The sequence below is a fragment of the Gambusia affinis genome, linkage group LG19 (assembly GCF_019740435.1).
Source record: "Gambusia affinis linkage group LG19, SWU_Gaff_1.0, whole genome shotgun sequence".
In the NCBI taxonomy this organism is placed as follows: domain Eukaryota; kingdom Metazoa; phylum Chordata; class Actinopteri; order Cyprinodontiformes; family Poeciliidae; genus Gambusia; species Gambusia affinis.
Genome location: NC_057886.1, coordinates 6064812 through 6084575, shown reverse-complemented (window position 1 = coordinate 6084575; position 19764 = coordinate 6064812). Strand labels below are relative to the sequence as shown.

General features: G+C 39.2%; 1 protein-coding gene across 1 annotated transcript; it reads right to left on the bottom strand.

Annotated features, from left to right (window-relative positions):
- Positions 1 to 12275: 12275 nt before the first annotated feature.
- Positions 12276 to 19467, bottom strand: kcnj4 (potassium inwardly rectifying channel subfamily J member 4). The gene is made up of 3 exons (XM_044100616.1): positions 18752 to 19467; positions 15942 to 16080; positions 12276 to 14264 (listed from the first exon to the last, which is right to left on the bottom strand). The coding sequence occupies exons 2-3, from the start codon at positions 15971 to 15973 to the stop codon at positions 12650 to 12652; spliced, it is 1647 nt and encodes a 548-aa protein (XP_043956551.1). The 5' UTR covers positions 15974 to 16080; positions 18752 to 19467; the 3' UTR covers positions 12276 to 12649.
- Between the last annotated feature and the right edge of the window lie 297 nt (positions 19468 to 19764).

The following is a 19764-nucleotide window of genomic DNA, read 5'->3' as shown; positions in this document are numbered from 1 at the left end:
TTTGATTGCCAGTTGTTATTTTGTAGCAACCAATCAAAACCAAAGGATCCCGTCTTCATACTTTGTCATGTCTCAACCACAGATTGACATTTTTAGACTTTAGCGAATAGACCAATGATAGGCTTATTGCATAATTTTTATCTTTTTCTCCCCACCAGGGGGTCTTTTTGTGGGCTCTAGTGGCCCTTATATGACAGAAGGCTGACAGGAAAGGGGGATCGAGAGGGGGGAAGACATGCGGCAAACGTCACCGGATCCGGGAATCGAACCCACGACGGCCGCGTCGAGGACTGAAGGCCTCCATATGTGGGTCGCGTTATCCCCTACGCCACCACAGCACGCCCACTTATTGCATAATTTTGCAATTAAAGGAACAATGGACATGGTTTTCGAAATACAAAAAAAAACAAACAATGTGTTGGCATTTGTAATCAGCACCGCACAGTCAGCTACAGCTACACCTGGAATTACATTGTATGTATGCTAAAATGTAACAATTTTTTCATCGTCTGACCAGATTAATTTCATCCTCTTGATCGTTTGCTCCTCCACATTTGCTGTGGCGAGATGCAAATTTCTTTTTGGCTTTCATCCGACAATGTTCTTCCATAGCAACCAGATGAGTGGAGTACAGTTGATAGCCGTTCTAGCAACAGATTCTCCTCCAGAGTAACCATGACCCTGCTAACCGCTCTGCTGATTAATGCCACCGTGTCCAGCTGGGAGATGACTTGGTGGTTTGATATCTTAACGTTTGATATCTTCTTACTGGACCGCAGTATACACACATATCTATCTACACAGATTTACCGAGTAGCTGACTGAGGGGAATTCTTAGCCCTCAGCTTTGAGGGGTCTGATATTTCTGCCACCCAGAAAACCGACGCCACATCACCATACCGTCCCCTCCATGCTTCAAAGTCATAACAGGCCGGAAGCAAATGTCAGAATTGGAGTAAAAAAATGTGCAAGATGTGTGAGCTGCTGCAGATTTTCAGCATAACTTCAAATGCCATGTAAAAAGTCACAACAGGATTTAGGTGTTTTTATTTTGTAGGTGTTTTTAAACTAGTATCCTTTTTCCAGCTCTGCCCGTGTTGCTGCGCTTCTGCTGCCGACTGATTGCTCTCCTGAAACTATATGCAGTCATGAGAGCTTAACAAGTAACAAGTACAGATATTGTTTAGAAAAGAAGTGATGCTAGACTTAATTTTTTTATAAAAACACATAAATCTGAAGAATACGCCCTTGCTTTGTTACATAATCCCACAGATACACGTTAAACAAGTCCACTGTAATCACTTTGTGCACCGTTAGACATTGGGACAGCTTCAGCCAGAGGCTCTGAGCATCCCTGTAACACGCCGACCAACATTAAGTCCTTTTGTATTAACCGGCAAACCATAAAGTTGTGTGCTGCTCGGATGCAGCTGCATCTGTAACAAGAGGCCAGAAATTCACTGGGGGTGGAGGACAAATGAGAAACCTCAATGGTTCCTTGTGTCCCTTTTCTCCCTTGGGATAAAGCAGCAAATAATTTTTTATCACCGAGTTGCTCCGTGTGCCATAGAGGGAAAATTAGTACATTTGTTTGCTTATTGTACTTATTATATCTTGGAGAAACACAGAGAAAACCTCCCAAACAGCTCACATCTCCGTGGGACGAGGAGGACGTGGTCGAAGAATGACAATTTAGCCGAATGAGAGGCGATTGAGTCATTTGAAGGAAAATGTAGAAAACGATGTTCAAGAATTCGGCTTTGGGAACAAAAGTGTCCTTTGTTGGACGGCTTCTGTCTCATGTCTCAGTGGTTGCTGTTTTGGAGTTCATCACACAGCGATGATGTGCTCCTCTAAAAATATTCCGTTTTAATGGTTTTCCGCCCCCGTGGACACAAAACGAAATTCTCAATAAAACAGTCATGTAGGTTGGTAACTTATTATTATTATTATTATTATTATTATTATTATTATTATTATTATTATTATTATTATTATTATTATTATTATTATTATTATTAATAATAATAATAATTTATTATTATTTATTTATTTATTTATTTATTTATTACAGGGACAATGCATATTACTAGCATTTCTGTACATAAGAAGGCTGAATTTTTACTTGCAGTTCCCAGACAAAAGGTGAAAGACATGAAAAAATAAAATAAAATAAAAATGCGTAAATATATGAACACAGTAACAAATACAATATACTTAACAAAAAAAAATATGAAACTGAAATGCACAATGCTACTTTGTCCTGTTCTGTGCTTCAGTGGCGGTACATCAGATCAGATAGAACATGTTGACAAGCTCAATGTTTTAGAACCAAAAATGTGAAATTGAAAACAATGCAAAATTATAATGTTTGCTGTCATATCATAATGACCTGGCCTTACCCCAGACATATAAATGTATCATAGCAATATGTGTCAGTAAACATAGAACAAGTTCGGTCCTTGGTCCACAAGGAACTTGCTTCCCTGGTCCTCGCAGTATAAGAACCCGGCATCCCTGATTTACAGCATTAACTGTAAGATACACGTTTAGTAGGTTGGTAACTTTGCTGGTTACTGAACAAAACAACGTGCTTTTAAGACTCATGCAGACACTGTGTTGGCATCATCGTTATTGTTGAAATGTACAATTTTTTGTTTTTGTCAGGAATTTAAATTTTGTTCAGTTAGACAGTTTTGCAAAGGTTTTTGCAATACAAACTCCATTGTATTTCATTGCAATGTTATGAATTAAGCCAACACAATCTGGTGGATTGTTGAATCTAGTGGATAATTCCACTAGATTCAAAAAGGATTAAATAGAAAATGGAAAATTTAAATATAAATCTGAAAAAGTTTGTGTCTTCTTTTTAAAGGGGCAGTGTTATGTAAAATCAACTTTTTTTTAGCTATACATCATGCTGTACTGTTATTCCCTCATCAAAAACATACCCAGAGTGTTGCTTTTATTCTGTCACGCATGTTTCAGAAATGTTTTCATTTCCACGGCAACTGTTGAGCTGTACAAAACATCTGGTTGGACCTAGCTCCGCCTTCAAGGCGTAACTCCTCCTCCGAGCTTAAACTGCCTCTTGAAGGCGGAGTTTCAGAAAGTACACAAGTGTTTGGAGAGACAGAGGCCTAATTTTAAGTCTTTAAATTTCGAAGTCATTTTTTGTAGCATTTTTACAACTGATGGTAACATAGTTAGTATCAGGATTTTATATAAAATGCTTTAAATTCAGTTGATTGTCTGTGGCAAGACAATAAAATTGCTATTTGCAGAGACTGACTTTGAGTTGTTTTTACAAACAGTAGATATATAAATGTATCTACTGTTTCTACTGCAAAGCTGGTGGTAACATACTGTAGTTGACTTGCAGCTGTGACTGCAGTAACAAGGGGCTCTGCAAAGTTTTGAGTCAGTGGACTGAATAAAAACACACTCCACAGCTTGCGGATTTTTATTTCTGAAATAATTGTAAACCCGTGGACTACTTACCCTTTACAAATGTTATAGTTTGTGTTGATTTTTCAAATAAAATCCCAGTAAAATATGTTAAAATTTGTGATTGTGATGTAACAAAACATGGAAAAAGTAAAGTGTTGTTAATAAGTAAGACGGTAATTTGCTTTCTTGCTCGTGGTGCTTTGCTAGTCTTAATATACCAAAGAAAATGTGGGTAGTTGAGATGTTTTTCACTTCGGCTATATCGTTGCAAATAAATAAAAAAAATCAAAAAATCATCTTATGACAGTAGAACATCAGGATTAGAACTGGCTTAATACCAAGGCAAATTCAGTGTTGCCGGGTAATTATTGCACTTAGATCTGAATACAGCAGCACTGACTAGAAAAGCGCGGGATATAGACAGCCAAACGCAGCTCCTCAAACTGACCATGAATCTCTCAACGCCTTTCAGTTAGTTTATTCTCAGAAATGTTTAGCATTAAAGTAAGTTTCCAATCTGCACTGCGTTATAAAACTTTATCATTTACATGAGAACGGGTAAAACAGCCACTTTGTTTTTAGTAAAAAGAAAATAATTCTATCTCTTTCATGCATTGTTGTGTTTTGGAAGTTTTGTTTGAACGTGGGTTAAATTTAGAAAATGAATCCGTAAACCAACTTCTTATCTTTCATTTAACTGCAGATCTATGATGACAGCTTGTTTTAAGTCAGTAAAGCTTAAGCATAATCTTTTTACAGATCCTTATGTAGCAAAGTTAATTTGACCTTTACCCTTTTGAACGTACTGCTCATAGGTTCCACTGATACTGTATTTACAGAGGTGCTACTCAAATATCGCAGAAACGACACAAGAGATTTACCTTTATGCAACACTATTTGTCTGCACGGAACACTCCCTCACCTCAGCATGCTGGATGCTTGAAGTGGCTCCCACAGGTGGGAGCTACAAAGTAAGTTGGTCTGCAAAATATACTAATATATTTGTGAAGTATATTTATTTTTGATAAAACTGGAAAACCACCTCATCACAGCACAAAATCTTTTTTTTAGAAATTGGCATTTTTCTATTAAGCAAATTTATTTTCAGAATTCCAATTTGTGCAATTTCGAGGTCAGAGGATACGCTGCTAGAAACTGGTTCATGTTCTACAAGGATCTTTTTTCTTAGTTACAAAAACACATTTCATTGATATCTTGTATTTGATGAGTCAAGCAATACGCTTTTTTTGTTTACCTAGAACAGAAAAAAACATTTCCCCAGTGTTAGATAAAAGTAAACAGTTAGAACAGATTATCACATTTTGATCATCTGAAAATATATGAAGAAGAGCTCAAATGGGCTTTAATACATGTAAGAAACTGGGCGCAGTGATCCAAGCCTGAACATTTCACCGACAACCATCAGAGACTTTCATTTTCTCTTTTGTATTAAAATAGTTCTCAAAATTCCATCATACTGGCCTTTTTGTATCTGTTTTTTTTTTTTTTTGGTTTAAATGCTCTTTTAGTATCACTGTGTGCTTTAAAAGTTGACCTCAGCTTTACTTCCTTTGAGTTGACGGGGGGCAAAAAATTGTTTTGACTTAATTGGGCAGAGCAGGAAGATACAGTGACATTTTCTTCGAGAATTTATCTACAGGGAGGAAAATAAAATAAAAAAGAAGAAGTAATTTTCCAATCATGAGTTTTTCTCGGAACATCCAGTTAAGCAGCGTGAACGTTCGGAGGCCTGCGGGGTCCGGGGGCGGCTGGTTGCACAGTTGACCAGAATCAAAGGGGGCCGTTGTTTGACGCTGGGAGCCGAAGATGAAAGGCAAGAAGAAGATGTCAAGTTGCACCAGCATCAGTCTCCTCTCGCCTTCTCACCCTGCGGCCCTCCCTCGTTCTGCCCATGTGAGCCAGGGTTCAAACGCAGGACCCACAGCTGCGCCTATCTGCACATCCGTGTGGATATTCATGTTCGCTTGTTCCCAAACACATGCTTTTCTAACGTATGCAGACGTACCGGCTATATGACCAGAAATGTGGAATTGTGTGGAACCGCCTTGACTTGAAGGTACTGAGCTGGAAACAAGACGCTCTTCTTTGGAAGAACAGTTATACATTGTGAGGGTAACGAGTCAGGCTTTAAAAAAAAACAAAAAACAAACAAACAAACTAACAAGCAAATTCATTTATTGGCTGATTTAACATGTCACGGGGAGGCTTTTTAAAGCCTAAATCAATTCTTTTAATCCGCAGAGACACGTCTGAAACTCAAACGGCAGTGGGGGTTAGAAACCCCCCCAAAGAACTTACAACGTATTTAGCTGATTGAAGCCATTCAACAGACCACCTTATTTTTGTAGAATTTTTTTTATTTGGCCGGCATTAAATAGCATTATGGGGGATGCAACTCATTCACTGACACAGACCTGAGGCATCTTTATGGCAAACATTGCAGTCACGTCCAGATGCTTCCTTCATGGACTCAGACAAGTCATTTTGTCTTTTTAAGTCACTATCTAATTGTGTCAAATTAAGCCTGTGTGAACGTCAGAGTGATGTGAAGCCAATGTGGACAATGAAATGATGCCGTATGATGCTTTCATGTCAAATAAATCTTGCGCGTGTGCTCTGCTTTTCCTTCCCCTTGTGCCTGTTCTCCTTGTCACTGAGCCAAGTAGCAAAGGGGACGCTTCTCTGGAATCTGCAACAACGCCCAGTAGTAGAAAAAAAGATTGTTTTTATTGTTTTATGCAGCAATGTGATTGCCATTTGGTTTAGAAAATAGCAAATATGAGGGTATTGGTGTGGACATGGCTAATATAGCAAGTTTTGAGTAAAGAAAAATAGTACTTTTCAAGAAGATGTAAAATTACAAAATGCTTCAAGGGCCAGCAGTGCGTTAAAAAACAAGAGAAATCATTGTGAGTTGTTCAAGAGTTCTTTAGCTTTTGATTAGCATGTTGTTAAAAAAAATCACTGTCCACGATGGTATGAATAGTGGGGAAAGGAAGCAGCTACCTAAGAGGTCAGCCAGTAACAGAGAAAGCAGTGGGGTGTCAGTGCCTCGGGGAAAGATGGGGAGGAGAAAGGTGAATTGAACGAGTGTAAATTCCACGAGAGGAATTGAAATGACTGAAATGAGAGGGATGGAAAATACCAGGATCTGATGGATTCTCACTGGCACAGACAGAAACACGCACATCCCATGATTAGCATGCTAGCAGGCAGTTATACGGCTCGCACAAAGGCTCATTGTCGGGCTCCCGTTGCTCACGTCAGAGACAATGCACAACAGGAGTCAGCAGGAGCCCCCAAATCATCTTAATAGCCAATGTGGTCCAGATTGGCCTCTCGTATTTTACCCTTCAGCCGATCACACTCCTTCACTCACTCTCTGACTTGCTAATGAAAAGCGGATAGCCTCGAGGCCCAAAGTTGCTGAGCTGCTGGCGCCTCTATCCTCATGTTCGTCCACCAGAATAAGAAAATCCTTCTCTGGTTGTTTGGGAGTTTATAGTTCAGAAAATAGACTAAATAGGACTAACAGTTCTGATAGAAACATCCTGAGACTGACCGACAAAAGATAAGGAATGCTTAATTAAAGAAAGATCAGGACTGGACCTTCATGACGACTCAGAGCAAAACTTTCTTGGTCAGAAGAAGTTTCAGAGGTTGAGCTATCAGAGCCGACCTACATTTTTTCTTGTGGTAAAGATTGTATTTTATTACAGGAACATAATCTCAGAGTGAAAATATTAAGGAGGATGTGTGTTGGAATCCATGTCGGCATGGCAACACAGTATGCGGAAATTTTAAAGGGGCAATATTATGTATTTTCTAGGTATAGTGCCATTTTACATAGCACAATTAAGTAATTATGTGACCTTCAGTTGTTATAAAAATACTACATATTGATATATGTCAAATATGACTTAAGAGAAATTTGATTTTGTAATTTAACCTCTTTAAATTAGGCCTATGTTTCTTTAGAACTCCTGCTCTTTCTGAAACTCCGCCTTCAGGAAGTCACCACAACATGGCCCCTCTATTATTAACCCTTTAACAATGTTTTTTTTTACCAGCTGAGAAAAAGCTCATATAATGAGGTCAGTAGATGCGCAGTTCCTCCAGGTGGTTGCTAATTGCTGCTGGCTAGTCTGAAGGAGCTGAGCGAGAGAGTCGCGTTGGAGGAGGAAGCTCAGCTTGGAAGTCGGCGCTAAGTCCACCACAGAATCTACCTGGATGGTTGCCATGGAGATTCAGGGATTTCTTAAACACGCGTCAAAGCATCAAAGCATCAAAGCATCAAAGCATCAAAGCAACACTCCAGGAATGTTTTAGATGAGGGGATAACATTATGGTTCTCTATTTTTTTTTAGTAAATTTGCTAAAATGTCTGAAACGTTTTTCCACATTGTCAGAACTCGATATTTGTGAGGAAATTCTACTCAAGTTTCCTGAAAATTTGAGCAATTCTAATTAATTTAATTCTGTTCAATTTGAGTAAATGAGGGTAAAATAAATGCAGAGGAGGGGAAAAAATATGTAATTCTGCATTTTTACCCAAGAGCTGAAACCAAACCTAAACAATCATGTAGAATTGTCAGTAACGTCTGCTATGTTCATCAAGAGAAAATCTCAGTTCTAACTATGCATGAGTACAAACTTGTCTGTAATGGGGTAAAAAAAGGATACTGTTCAGAAATCAGGTACAAAGCAGATTTCTTTACACCAATGAAAATGTCCCACTAAATGTCGCCTTCAGTGGTTTAAAGAGTTTGAATTTCTTTGTGTTTTGGCAAAGTGGAAGCAGAATTAGACGTAGTTTTCACCTCATCCATGTTACCTTCCTTATTATGCCTTTCCCTTCTTACTTGTTTCCTTCATTGCTTCATTTCTCCTTCCAGTCTCTTATTTTCTTTTTAGATTATAAACTGTTGTCTAAATGAACTTTAGTGTTTTATTGTGCGGTCAATGCAAAGGAAGGGGAGCTGTTGAAAGTTTAGTCTGCAATACTTTTTAAAAGAAAAGTCTGTAGAAAAGTCTGTAGATAAAGAAGTGCTTTATAGTATTTTTCTCCAACCGGTTTTGAGTTTCTGTTCGTCTTTTCTTGCGTATTAAAACGACCACAGGGACATCTAGTGGCTGGAGTTGGATATAGCATAAAGATCTCAGCAAATCTTATTGTAAAAAGAACAAAGCGATAGGATAACATAGACATTTATTAACAACGTCAAAGATGAACAAGGAAAAGTAAAGTGCTCAGTATTTCAGGTGTTCCTAAAATAAATTAATAAAATACATTTCTTTCAGCTATGCTTCATGTTCTTTGCAAGAAGAGACTGGAATTTAAGTAATAGGAATAGCGAGAAAAAAAATCAGCTTGCTTTACAGTTCAGGAAGAACCTGGTAGCAAAATAGATTAAAAAACATATAATAATATATATATATATATATAATCTAGATATGCATTTCCATTGTGCACATGTCAAATAATACAGCTCAAAACAGCATACATTTTTTTGTGATTTTCTAGAGTTCATCTTATGGAAGCAAAAAGTTAAACATAAAACCAAGTTATAAATATCATCAGAGGTGGTTCTGATTCATGGGATATGGCTCACCACTCAGGGCGCCACCCTAAGAGGGCGACACAGGCGGTGTAAAAAATATAATAAATTAAACCTGTTTCTTCTTCTTTTGCTAATTTGCTTGTCCAGTCAATGAAGAATGTAATACGAAAATATGGATGATAAAATAAATAAATTTAGGCATACAGACTGATAAACATAGGTCTGTCATTTATTTAAAAAAAGAAAGAGGAACAACATGTTTTGACTGGCAGTGTGCCTGTTTCAATTTAAGGATAAATGTCTCTGCTTAAAGTTTTTTTTTTTACATTTAAACTTCACACATTTATAAAAACATATTCTATTAAGATCTTTTACTCAGATTTGGGTGATGATACTTTCCTTCAATAAATGCAAGGACATACAATTGCTATAAAGAAAAGGAAAAAATGTGGTTGCGATTCTGAAAAGGATTAAAATCTGTTCTTTCAGATTACAATTTACAGTCTGTCTCTTGTAAAGCGGCAACGCTACGTTTGCTTGCTGCTCAAGTGAACAAAAACTTGATAATTTAAAACAACATTTTTCCTTTAAAGTAGAAAAAAAAAATCTCACATGAAAAGGGAAAATAATTAGAATCTTAGGATTACCACAGTGACTGAAAGCAGTTTTTGGGTACAGTACATTTTCAGGAAATTGTTTACAAATCAATGTAAATTCAATGGAATTTACCTGCAAAATGGAAGAGATGTCAACAAATTATATTTTCTAGAGAAAGAAAAAGTTAGGACACCCCGTCTTCTTGTAACTACCATGACAAGCTACTTACTCCACAGCATTTTAATAATCTCAATGCAATTGGTTTTGACTTTTCATTGCCTAAACTCTTTTGGTTAAGGTCAATTTTTGGTCATTTTTAAGCCACACTTCTGTTTCACTGTTCATGTTTTCACAGATGTTCATGTTTTCACAGATGTTCATGTTTTCACAGATGTTCCTGTTGCATGATGGAAGTCCTGGTGGATTCCACATGACCGGATCCTGCCGTTGCAAATAACCCCCAACTCATGATTCTTCCACCGCCGTGCTTCACAGTGGGTGTGAAGTTTCTGCATTTTGGTTAACATCCACTGCTTGTGTTCAAATAGTTCATTTCACACTCATCTGCTCATAGGACATCGTTCCAACAGTTCTTTCACAGGGTGTTAGATATTTTTTTTTCCCCATGTAACCGCTAGCCTTTATTGGCTTCCATACAAATGGCAAAATTCAATTTCAAATATTTTTGTAATTTAAGGAGCTGCTTGTAAAGACATTCTGATATAATCAAAATGTCAAACGTAACTTCTTTCATGTTTTGTTTTTCTTTTCCAACATTTTGTTAATGATTTCATTTTTTTTTTCATAATTTTGTTTTTGTTTACATTTTCAAAAGCAAATCAGCTTTCTTGGTTTGGTGTTACACCATATGAACGACTTCTGATCCTTAACAAACAATTGTTTATGCACAAAGTCCCTAAAATCAGATTTAGATCACATATAGCATCCAAACCTCTCGTCATCCTGTCCCTTTGAGAAGAGTTGTCGTCCTGTAATATCATCTATTATACAATCAGACCGAAACACTTCCCATGACATTCAGTTACTCTTGAATTAATCCTCTCTGTGCAAATCCAGCGACATGCTGAACATCTCCGATGACTGTGTCAGCAGCCTTCATCCCTTTTGCTTCCTGTTTGGGCCTCGCGGCGACCTTTCACCCCGCCTACCATCACAGAAACCAAGTACACTTAAACTGCTCTATTCTCCACATTACCCACACATGGAATCAGAGGCACTCCTCCGCCTTTCGCTTCCAAACTCCAGACGTTTGGCAAACAGCAACAGCACAAATACAACTTAAAGCCACTTCTCAGTGTTGTTTCTCTCATCACACCTTCACTAGAAACAAAGCTGGAAAAACATAATTATATCTGCAACCAAGCGAATAATCAACCAAAAAAAAAAAACTCCTACTTTGATTATTTTCAATCCTAGCAAATCAATTTGTTTCCGTTTTTATAGAATCTGAAATCTAATTTACATTTTAAGCATTGAACATTTGAAATGTGGGTTGTTGTTTTTTTTTTTGCAAAAATTCAAAACAGGCAATAAAAAAAGCTGTCTTAGATGTGAAGTTTGTTTACTTGCTTTTGTGTGGGGCTCCGTGGAGCAGCTAGCAGCAGTCAGTAACTTCCCTGCACTAGACAGCAGTCAGAGGAGTTTGTAGGATCAGGCATAAATAGCAATAGTTCTAATAGTGTACACATACAAAATATTACAAAGATATTTTTCATGCTTTACAATAATAATTCTTACCTGAAGCTAACTACTACTAGCAATGCAAGCAATGACAAACACAGCAAAGCGTTCAACAGCACAATATGTACACGCTAAGAATGGCAAGTGGCTTACTGAGAACAAATTGCAAGAGACAAAAAGAACAAATTGACTTTTTACTACTGCAACAATCGCTATGTATAAAACACATGGCGGCCATATTGGTTGTTGAGGCCTGGGTTGTCAGATGTGAGGCTAACTGGATAATCGGTGTTAAAAATTTGCAAGAAAGTTTTAAAAACAAAATTGAAGAATCTCTAAATATTATATCCATCTGAACTGGTGTGTCATTTTAATGTAGCATTGCTACAGCTGGCTAATATCTACGGTAAGTTGCTGTTAGCTTGACTCTCTCATATCTGAGCTCCTCAGATCGCTCTGACTGCTGCTCCAGGTTAAATTGTGACTGGTCATAATTATTCCACACAACTCCACTGAAGAACTTCCTGAAATGTTGATTTAAGAAATGCAAATAAACCCATCTGCTACACTTAGAGAGTGCCCTGAAATGGCTAAGTTGCTTCAGGGATGTATTTAGAACCTCCCCTTGAAATTGTAAGCTTTTCAGTACAAGACAGAGAAATTTTAACTAAATCAGTTGCTTTCTTCTAAAATCTTTTAGTTACATTTCAAATAAAGTATTTTATACAAAGGTAATTTTGAACCATAGGAAATATACACGCATTCTAAAGCAGAGGTGGGCACTGCAGGTCCTTGAGGTGTCGGTGTCCTGCAACTCTTAGTTGTCTCCCTGGTCCAACAAACCTGAATCCAGCAGCTGAATCACCTCCCAAATGCAGCCAGGTTCTCCAGAGTCCTGCTAATGACCTCATTATTTGACTCAGGTGTACTGAAGTAAAGATACATCTAAAAGTTGCAGGACACCGGCCCTCGAGGCCATGAGTCGCCCACCCCTGTTCGAAAGTATACTTTAAAATTCTTGGTCTTAACATGCTTGTGCTTTCATTTGGTTATGAACTCACAGTTTAATGAAGCCAAAAGTTTATCAGAGATATTCTGTCCACATGCTGAATCAGTCTCCTTGATCACTATGGCCCTCCAAGCATTGCAGTCTTGGAAAATCTATACTGCTGAAATTTTAACACAATACCTGAAAAGACGATAACAATAAAAAAGAAAGAAAGCACTGGAAAGGCAAAATGAGCTACAGCTCTTGTTCTTGATGATGTAAGCTGAACAGATGTCCAACTTTCTGGACAAACAACCCAAGCTCCCACTCTCTAGGCCTCTTGCTCACTTTTATAGCTGACTGGATCAAGAGGAATCGTAGTCTGTAGGATGTCAAACTCCATCTGGTTATTGTCCATGTCCAGAACACACATGACATGGTGACTGCCTGAGGTTATGGTTGCTGTGTCGTGAAACATACTTTGAAAGTCAACAGAAGTCCTCCTCTCTTCTGCCCTGTCCTTCCCTACCATCTGTGTGGAGTCAAATATGTCTTCCTCTTCCTCCTCTGCACAGCTCAGTGCTACCTCGTTCTCATAGCAGAAGGCAGTCAAAGACCGCGGGATCAAGTCTAGCGTAGACCTATGTGCTGATGCAGGAGATGCAGTGGAGGACGCTCGGCTCGCTGCTTCATCGAGCTCTTTTGCGCTGAGATGGGGCGTTGACGTGACCTCGTAGGTATTGTGGAATCGTGCGTAGTCAACCTTGTAGCGGTCCCGGTCCTCATAGATCACTGGCTCAAACCTGTGACCCCAGAAGATTTCTCTCGCGAGGTAAGAACTACGGAACTGCGTGGTCATGGCTGTGGCCTCCACCATCCCCTCCAAGATCACAACAATCTCAAAGTCGTCTGCTTCCAGATCAGCTCGGCTCAAGGTGTACAAGGGGCTATCTTTATCTATCTCATGGACTATGACCAGCGGAGACACTAAAAACAGCCTGTCCGTGCCTTCGTCATAGCCCACATTGAGGTCCATCTGTTCCAAAGGGATGAACTCACCCTCAGCTGTGACATACGATCGTATGAGCTGCGCGCGGACGTGAGCTTCCACGATGTGGCTCCTCCGCAGGTTGCCCACTCGCCACATTAGACACAGTTTTCCATCGCGAAGAGCAATGACAGCGTTTTTGGAGAACATCAGGGTCTGGTTTCTCTTCTTTGGCCGTGCCATCTTCGCCATGATGGTGCCAATCATGAAGGAGTCAATGATGCAACCAACAATAGACTGTATAACCACTGTCAACACAGCCAGAGGACACTCCTCTGTAACACAGCGCCAGCCATAGCCAATAGTAGTCTGGGTCTCCATGGAGAAGAGGAGCGCCCCAACAAAGCCATGAACATGCAGTATGCAGGGCATCCTTTGTGTCTGCCCACCGACTGTGTGCCCAGAGGAGGCTCCATACATTCCTGCCACCAGCACATTAGATTTCTGAGTAGTGGGCTCATCAAAGTCCCCGTGTGCAAGGGCAACACTGTAAAAGATTACACCAAAGATCAGCCATGAGATCAGGAAGCTGGTGCAGAATATAAGGAGTAGGTATCTCCAGCGGATGTCCACGCAGGTGGTGAAGATGTCGGCAAGGTAGCGCTGACTCCTGTCTTCCATGTTGGTGAACACCACGTTGCATTGCCCATTTTTCTTCACAAAACGGCTCCGGACTTGGCTGGAGCCCCTCGTCAGGACCTTCCCATTGTAGTTGTTCATGCCTCTTTGTCTGCTGGAGCCGGACACGACAGTGGAGGCTCCGGGCTTCCTTCTGCTGTCCTCTCTTTCTGCGTCGCTCTGCTCCTTCACCTTGGCAGAACCGTGACCGTTGTAGAGCGCAAGGCTAGAAATCTTCTGTAGCTCCTCCTCCGGTATGATGTCTGACACAATGCTGTACCTGTCAAAGGATTAACATTAAATATTTTATATGTATAGATAAAATATAGCAATAATAATAATGTTCTATTGAGGAACAATTACAGTATTAAAGTAAACTCAAGCATCTGCATGAATGTCACTTTCTTGTTAGACCTTTTGAGTTTTTCTTTTGTTGAGGTCAAGTGGTTGTATAAGAAACCATTTGACAGAATAAAAAGAAACAGGAGTTTGAATTTATTATGTTTTTTTTGTGGTTTTTTTCAATTATACATATGCTCTTAAGTAACTCATACACTTGAAAATGAATGGCTCAAATTTATTATTAAAAACTCAAAACTGGGCGTGCTGTGGTGGCGTAGAGGATAGCGCGACCCACGTTTGGAGGCCTTGAGTCCTCGACGCGGCCGTCGCGGGTTTGATTTCCGGACCCGACAACATTTGCCGCATGTCTTCGCCCCTCTCCTTCCCCCTTTCCTGTCAGCCTACTGTCATATAAGGGACACTAGAGCCCACAAAAAGACCCCCTGGAGGGGAAAAAACAAAAAACAAAACTCAAAACTAATAGGACATACATTCCCATGGTTAGGGTGCATAAATATTTCATCCACGTTGTAAGTTACAGATTAATGCATAAACACATATCCTGACATTTGCTGACAACAGAATAATACCATGAAAGAGTTGAAAGAACATCATAAAGATATTTTTGATGCAAAAGTATGTGTGCTTTGCAACTGTCAAGTTCAAGTTGCAGAGAAAAATCCTACAAAAGAGTGGTTACGCTTCCTCATAAGTACAAATGCAAAAATTAAATTGAAGTCAGCAGAAAATAATCTGTGCACCGGATACCACAAAGGACTAAACATCAAAGATCACTTATCTGATTATGTTTTAGGAAACATAGAGAATCTCATAGCAACATGCATGGAAACATACCGCATGTCACACAGTCAAATGGAGAGATAGAGCACCGAGTTATCGCTTAGTTAGACACTATCCACTCAAATTTGCCAAATTACTGTTCGACAGAGTGGCTCATCCAATGTAACCTGTCTCTCCGGGAGGATTACCTGCTGGGAAGGTGAGTTCAGTTTAACGATCTGAGACGGATTGCTGTCATCAGATTACAGGATTAGATTTGAATCAGTGTCAGTCTGACAACCTATTTCGAGAGTGACGTGTGTTTATGTCACTTCCATATGTACGTAAATGACAAAACTCGCAGCTGATCATCCATTTACCCACTGACACATAATCGATGTGGTTGGGGAAATACTCCACTAGCAAAGTCAATGAATACTCGGTTGGCACACCCATACAAAACCCCGAGACAGAAGACGTAAGCAATCAGAACCTCGTGAGTATAGAACATTTTAGACCCAGTTACGCTAAACTGTCTGCGTTAACATTGTGAATCCATTTCAGCTGAGTAACCGATGTAGATCTCTGCCTGCCTACATGCAGGACAATTTAGGGTGGCCTTGGCCTTTCTGAAGATCCTCTTGCTGTAAATACCCCTGAGCTGGGGCTGACTCACCCAGCCAAGCCATATTAACAAGCCCTCTATATTCTCGCAGTACAATGTGAGACAGCCACAGCTTCAGTAGAAGGGTTTATAACAACTAAAAACAACATCCTGTCAGTCAAACAAAGCCTAAAGGTGGAGGCAGTTTCTACCTGGATGGAGGCTACGCACCTGTTGGATCTACTTCCCATGGCACCTGTCATTGCTGTGAATGGGCAGCGGTGGGATGACAGACTGCGCTGTACCCCCTGACGTTAGGTCTCCGTGGCTGATGAGGTGCATCTGAAGAGCCACCAAAGAGTTTAAGAACCTAAACAAAAGCAAAATGTGAATGAGATTCAAAATCAGAATAGCTGCAATGTAGCTCGGTAAAAACCAGCCCCTTGTTCTACACTTTGCTTTCTACAGAGGGTCTAGACGGTTGGTTATTGGGAAACGTTTGCTTCCTCCGTTGAAGTTTGAAACTTTACTCAATTGCTAACATTGATATATGTAATGATCCAGCTTCACAGTATAAAGTTTAAGATGTAAACAATCATCCTTGACTGTGAAAATAAAAGGCCCAAGCCAAACAAAATGGCTCTTATTGTTATCAGTATTTGAAAGCATGGCCAACGCGGACCGAACGGCTTCGATTACTTCCTCCACTGCCACTGCTAAAACTACGGCAGACTACAATAATAAAACAGTGCAGAAAAACGGCATCATCGTTCACAACTTCTCCTTGTGAATGATGACCAACTTTCTGATTGATCCGGTTGAAATTCTACTATAGGAATCCACTTCAATGGGAGAAAACCCAGATGGAGACGAGAACCAAGTGGAATTGTGTAGGAATTGCTAGGTGACTGCAACTAGCAGTCGCATGATTGCTAGTTGCAGCCAGGTGAATTTTAACTTTCCGCTTAAAGATACGGCACGAAAAATCTTAAATTATTGCATTTTACACAACTGTAAAACTCGTCATTTGTATTTCGGTAGAATGTTGGGTTTCATGAACTGAACATGTTGGGTTTGATTTTGACTGGTGTTCCATCCATCCATCCATCCATCCATCCATCCATCCATCTGTCTGACCCTCCCTCCTTCCCTCCCCCCTTCTCCTTGCAGGCTTGCTGGATATTTCAATCAGTGAGCTAAAATCTGGATTTAGATTTCATTTTGATCCAATCATGTAAAATATATCAAGGCTCTGTGAACTCCTTTGACCTTCTCTTCTGCATAAACTGAGTGAAGACAGGATTATCTCGTCACAGCACCTCACTCGGGGGAACGTCTCTTTATGGTTTGCTAAATGTAGATGGGGTAATGTAGCTGCACACCTGTAACCTTCAACATTCCTCCATGAAGTTCAGATCAGTTTTGCATTGAGATGAAAATTAAGCTAAAAAAAAACACAAAAAAAACACAGTCCTTAAACACCCATTTCACATTTTTATCTTAGCGTCTCACATTTCACTATGTATTTTTTTTTTAAAATTGGGATTTGTTGTGTCAAGCCAACACAAAATGGTACGTAATGTTGTAATGAGAAGAAAAGGATTGAAGGATCGTTTTTGAATTTTTATAACACACATACATTTGAAATGCATTTGTATTCGGCGCACTTTAATGGACCCTTTCTAGAACCATCTTTTGCTGTGGTTCCAGAAGCAAGTCTTGAGGAAATTATTCTTAAATGGCTCAATGAAAGTCCAGGCCTCGGTCCAATCAAAAATCTGGGACAAGGCTTAAAAGGTTGACGTCAATAAACACTATTCGTGCAATCTGAGCTTTTGTAAAGAAAAATTTGGCGCAAAATAAAAAAAAATTCCAGCCATTAGAATTCCTTAAAGACCTTAAAGATTAAGAACTTCCCACCAAACGAGAAACCGAAATATTCTGTTTCGGTTTCTCAAAACCACAAAAGTACCTGGTGACAGAAGTGGAAGTCTGCTTTCAAAAGAAAAAAAAAAAGAAAGAAGATAAAAGCATGACTCGCACAGTATGGAGAGCAGAGTTTTATGCCCTGATGGGGGCATTCCTGCCAAATGGCATTTAGAGAAGCAATTATGCAAAGTAGTCTTCATGCAGCTCATTAAAAGGAGGAAATGAAGTCACTGTCTTGGAAAAGGTTTGAATTATTACCTGACACATTCAGTGGCAAGTTATAGAACAAAGGTTTCCTGAGTGGCTTTAAATAGAAAATTACTTTTGCATTTGTGTTGCTCCGATTGATTTTATTAAAATTTGTCGAACTCAGAAACATTGGCACATTAATAATTAGTGTCATGTTTCCTATTTTATTTGGCACAGTGGCCAGCAGCAGCTCAGACACATTAATGTGTGATCATAATTATGCAAATAGGTTATCTTGAAAATGAGCATAAATACAGAGACATTTTTCCAGGATAGAAAAACATACTGAGGAAACCTGTTTAGTTGTTGTTTTTATGACAACAAACTTTCCTCCTCTTGAGTTTTTATCCCTTGTGTGACATCGTGGGTCTATGTCATGTTTCTCAACCTTTTTGGGAACAGTTAGAGGGGTAAAAAGCCTTTTTGAAATAAAGATGTAGATTCAATCAACTCAGCTAAGTTCATTTTTTGGATTTTAGACCATTAACTCTTTGCATTAAAAGCTTCTCATTCATGTAATTTTTAACACTTCTGCTTTATAAACATCTCTAAATCCGACCACTTTTAATTTAATAATAATAACAGTGATTTCTTTTCTCTTTTTTTTTTCATTTTTATTGAATAATAAGACTGATTTTTTTTTTCTCCTTATTTTTCTTTCCTGAAGGTGGCAGAAGCAACGGCTTCTCTGAACAAAAACCAGGCACACCAACATTGTCGGCTGCTGTTTGAGCTTATAAAGTGTGAGCAGTTTGCTGAAATGCAAACATCTGAAGTAAAACACAAGTTCCCTCATATGCACATCTTCTGAAGATTAAAAAGAAAAAGAAAAAGGACATGAATTGATCAAAAGCTCTACTCACCCTGCAGTTCAGTTGTTGTTTTGCTGGGATATGTTTTATCCTCCTATGTTCAGGCTTTCACTTTTTTAACCTCGCATTCACTTTTCAGGGCGGTGCTCCCATGTTCTTCCTTTTTTAGTAATTTTCCTTTATTCCTGCAGTTTTTTAGTTACTTCTTTTAGTTTCACGCTTGTTGCGTGTCTCTTATTTCATCCCAGTTGTGTTTGTCTTTTTAATCCTTCATTGTCCTTCACTGATTGTAATCCTGTCTACTCTACTGTGCTGCGTGAACTCACAGAACAGACTGAAAGCGCTGCGTCAATCAGTGCAGGGCATGATGGGAGGGGGAGACGGAGAGGAAAGGAGACGATCAGGAGCTCCCTGCCTGTCTGAGCATCCGTCTTACTTACAGCCACCCCTGGTAAAGATATGGGGAAAGAAAAAACATTCTTTATTGTTGAAGTGCATTTATTCTGTGGGGGAAATAAAATAAAATAAAATAAAATAATAATAAGTTTATTGTTTGCACAAAAATCCTCTCCATCAGCCTTATCTCTTCTTGCAAACTCTGTAAAATGAATTTACCTAAATATTTTCTCATAATTTGTAATAAACCTTTTTTTTGAGTTGATTGCTGTGTTTGCAAACTTTCACTTAACAGTCTGTGACTCCCTGTTTTCACGGGAGACCGATGCCTTCTATGCACTCTTCAAAGTGGGAAAGACAAGAAAACGTGTTACTTCAGCTAGATTTCTGCTGAAGATCCTAAATTAAAAAAAAAAAACACACACACAAAATAGTTGCTGCTGTAAACTCAACATTTACACTCGCACTTGAAGTAAGCTGCAAACAGATCAATTGTACAACTGAGCATCTTTGAAAAGCAGAAGTGGAGCCTCCTGTACCACCAACAAGAATGCACTAAGTGGTTTCTGGGTGGTAAATCAACAACAAAATGTTAGTATTTTCCAGCAACCATTGTACAGCACATACAGCAGTAAAACCAGCTGACCAAACGTGCTGGAGCTCTTTGG

Coding starts and splice junctions, on each gene's coding strand:
- kcnj4 (XM_044100616.1), bottom strand. CDS start 15,973: ATGACAGGTGCCATGGGAAGTAGATCCAACAG. Junction 14,265..15,941: donor ATGGGAAGTAGATCCAACAG/GTGCGTAGCCTC, acceptor ATCCTTTGACAG/GTACAGCATTGTGTCAGACA.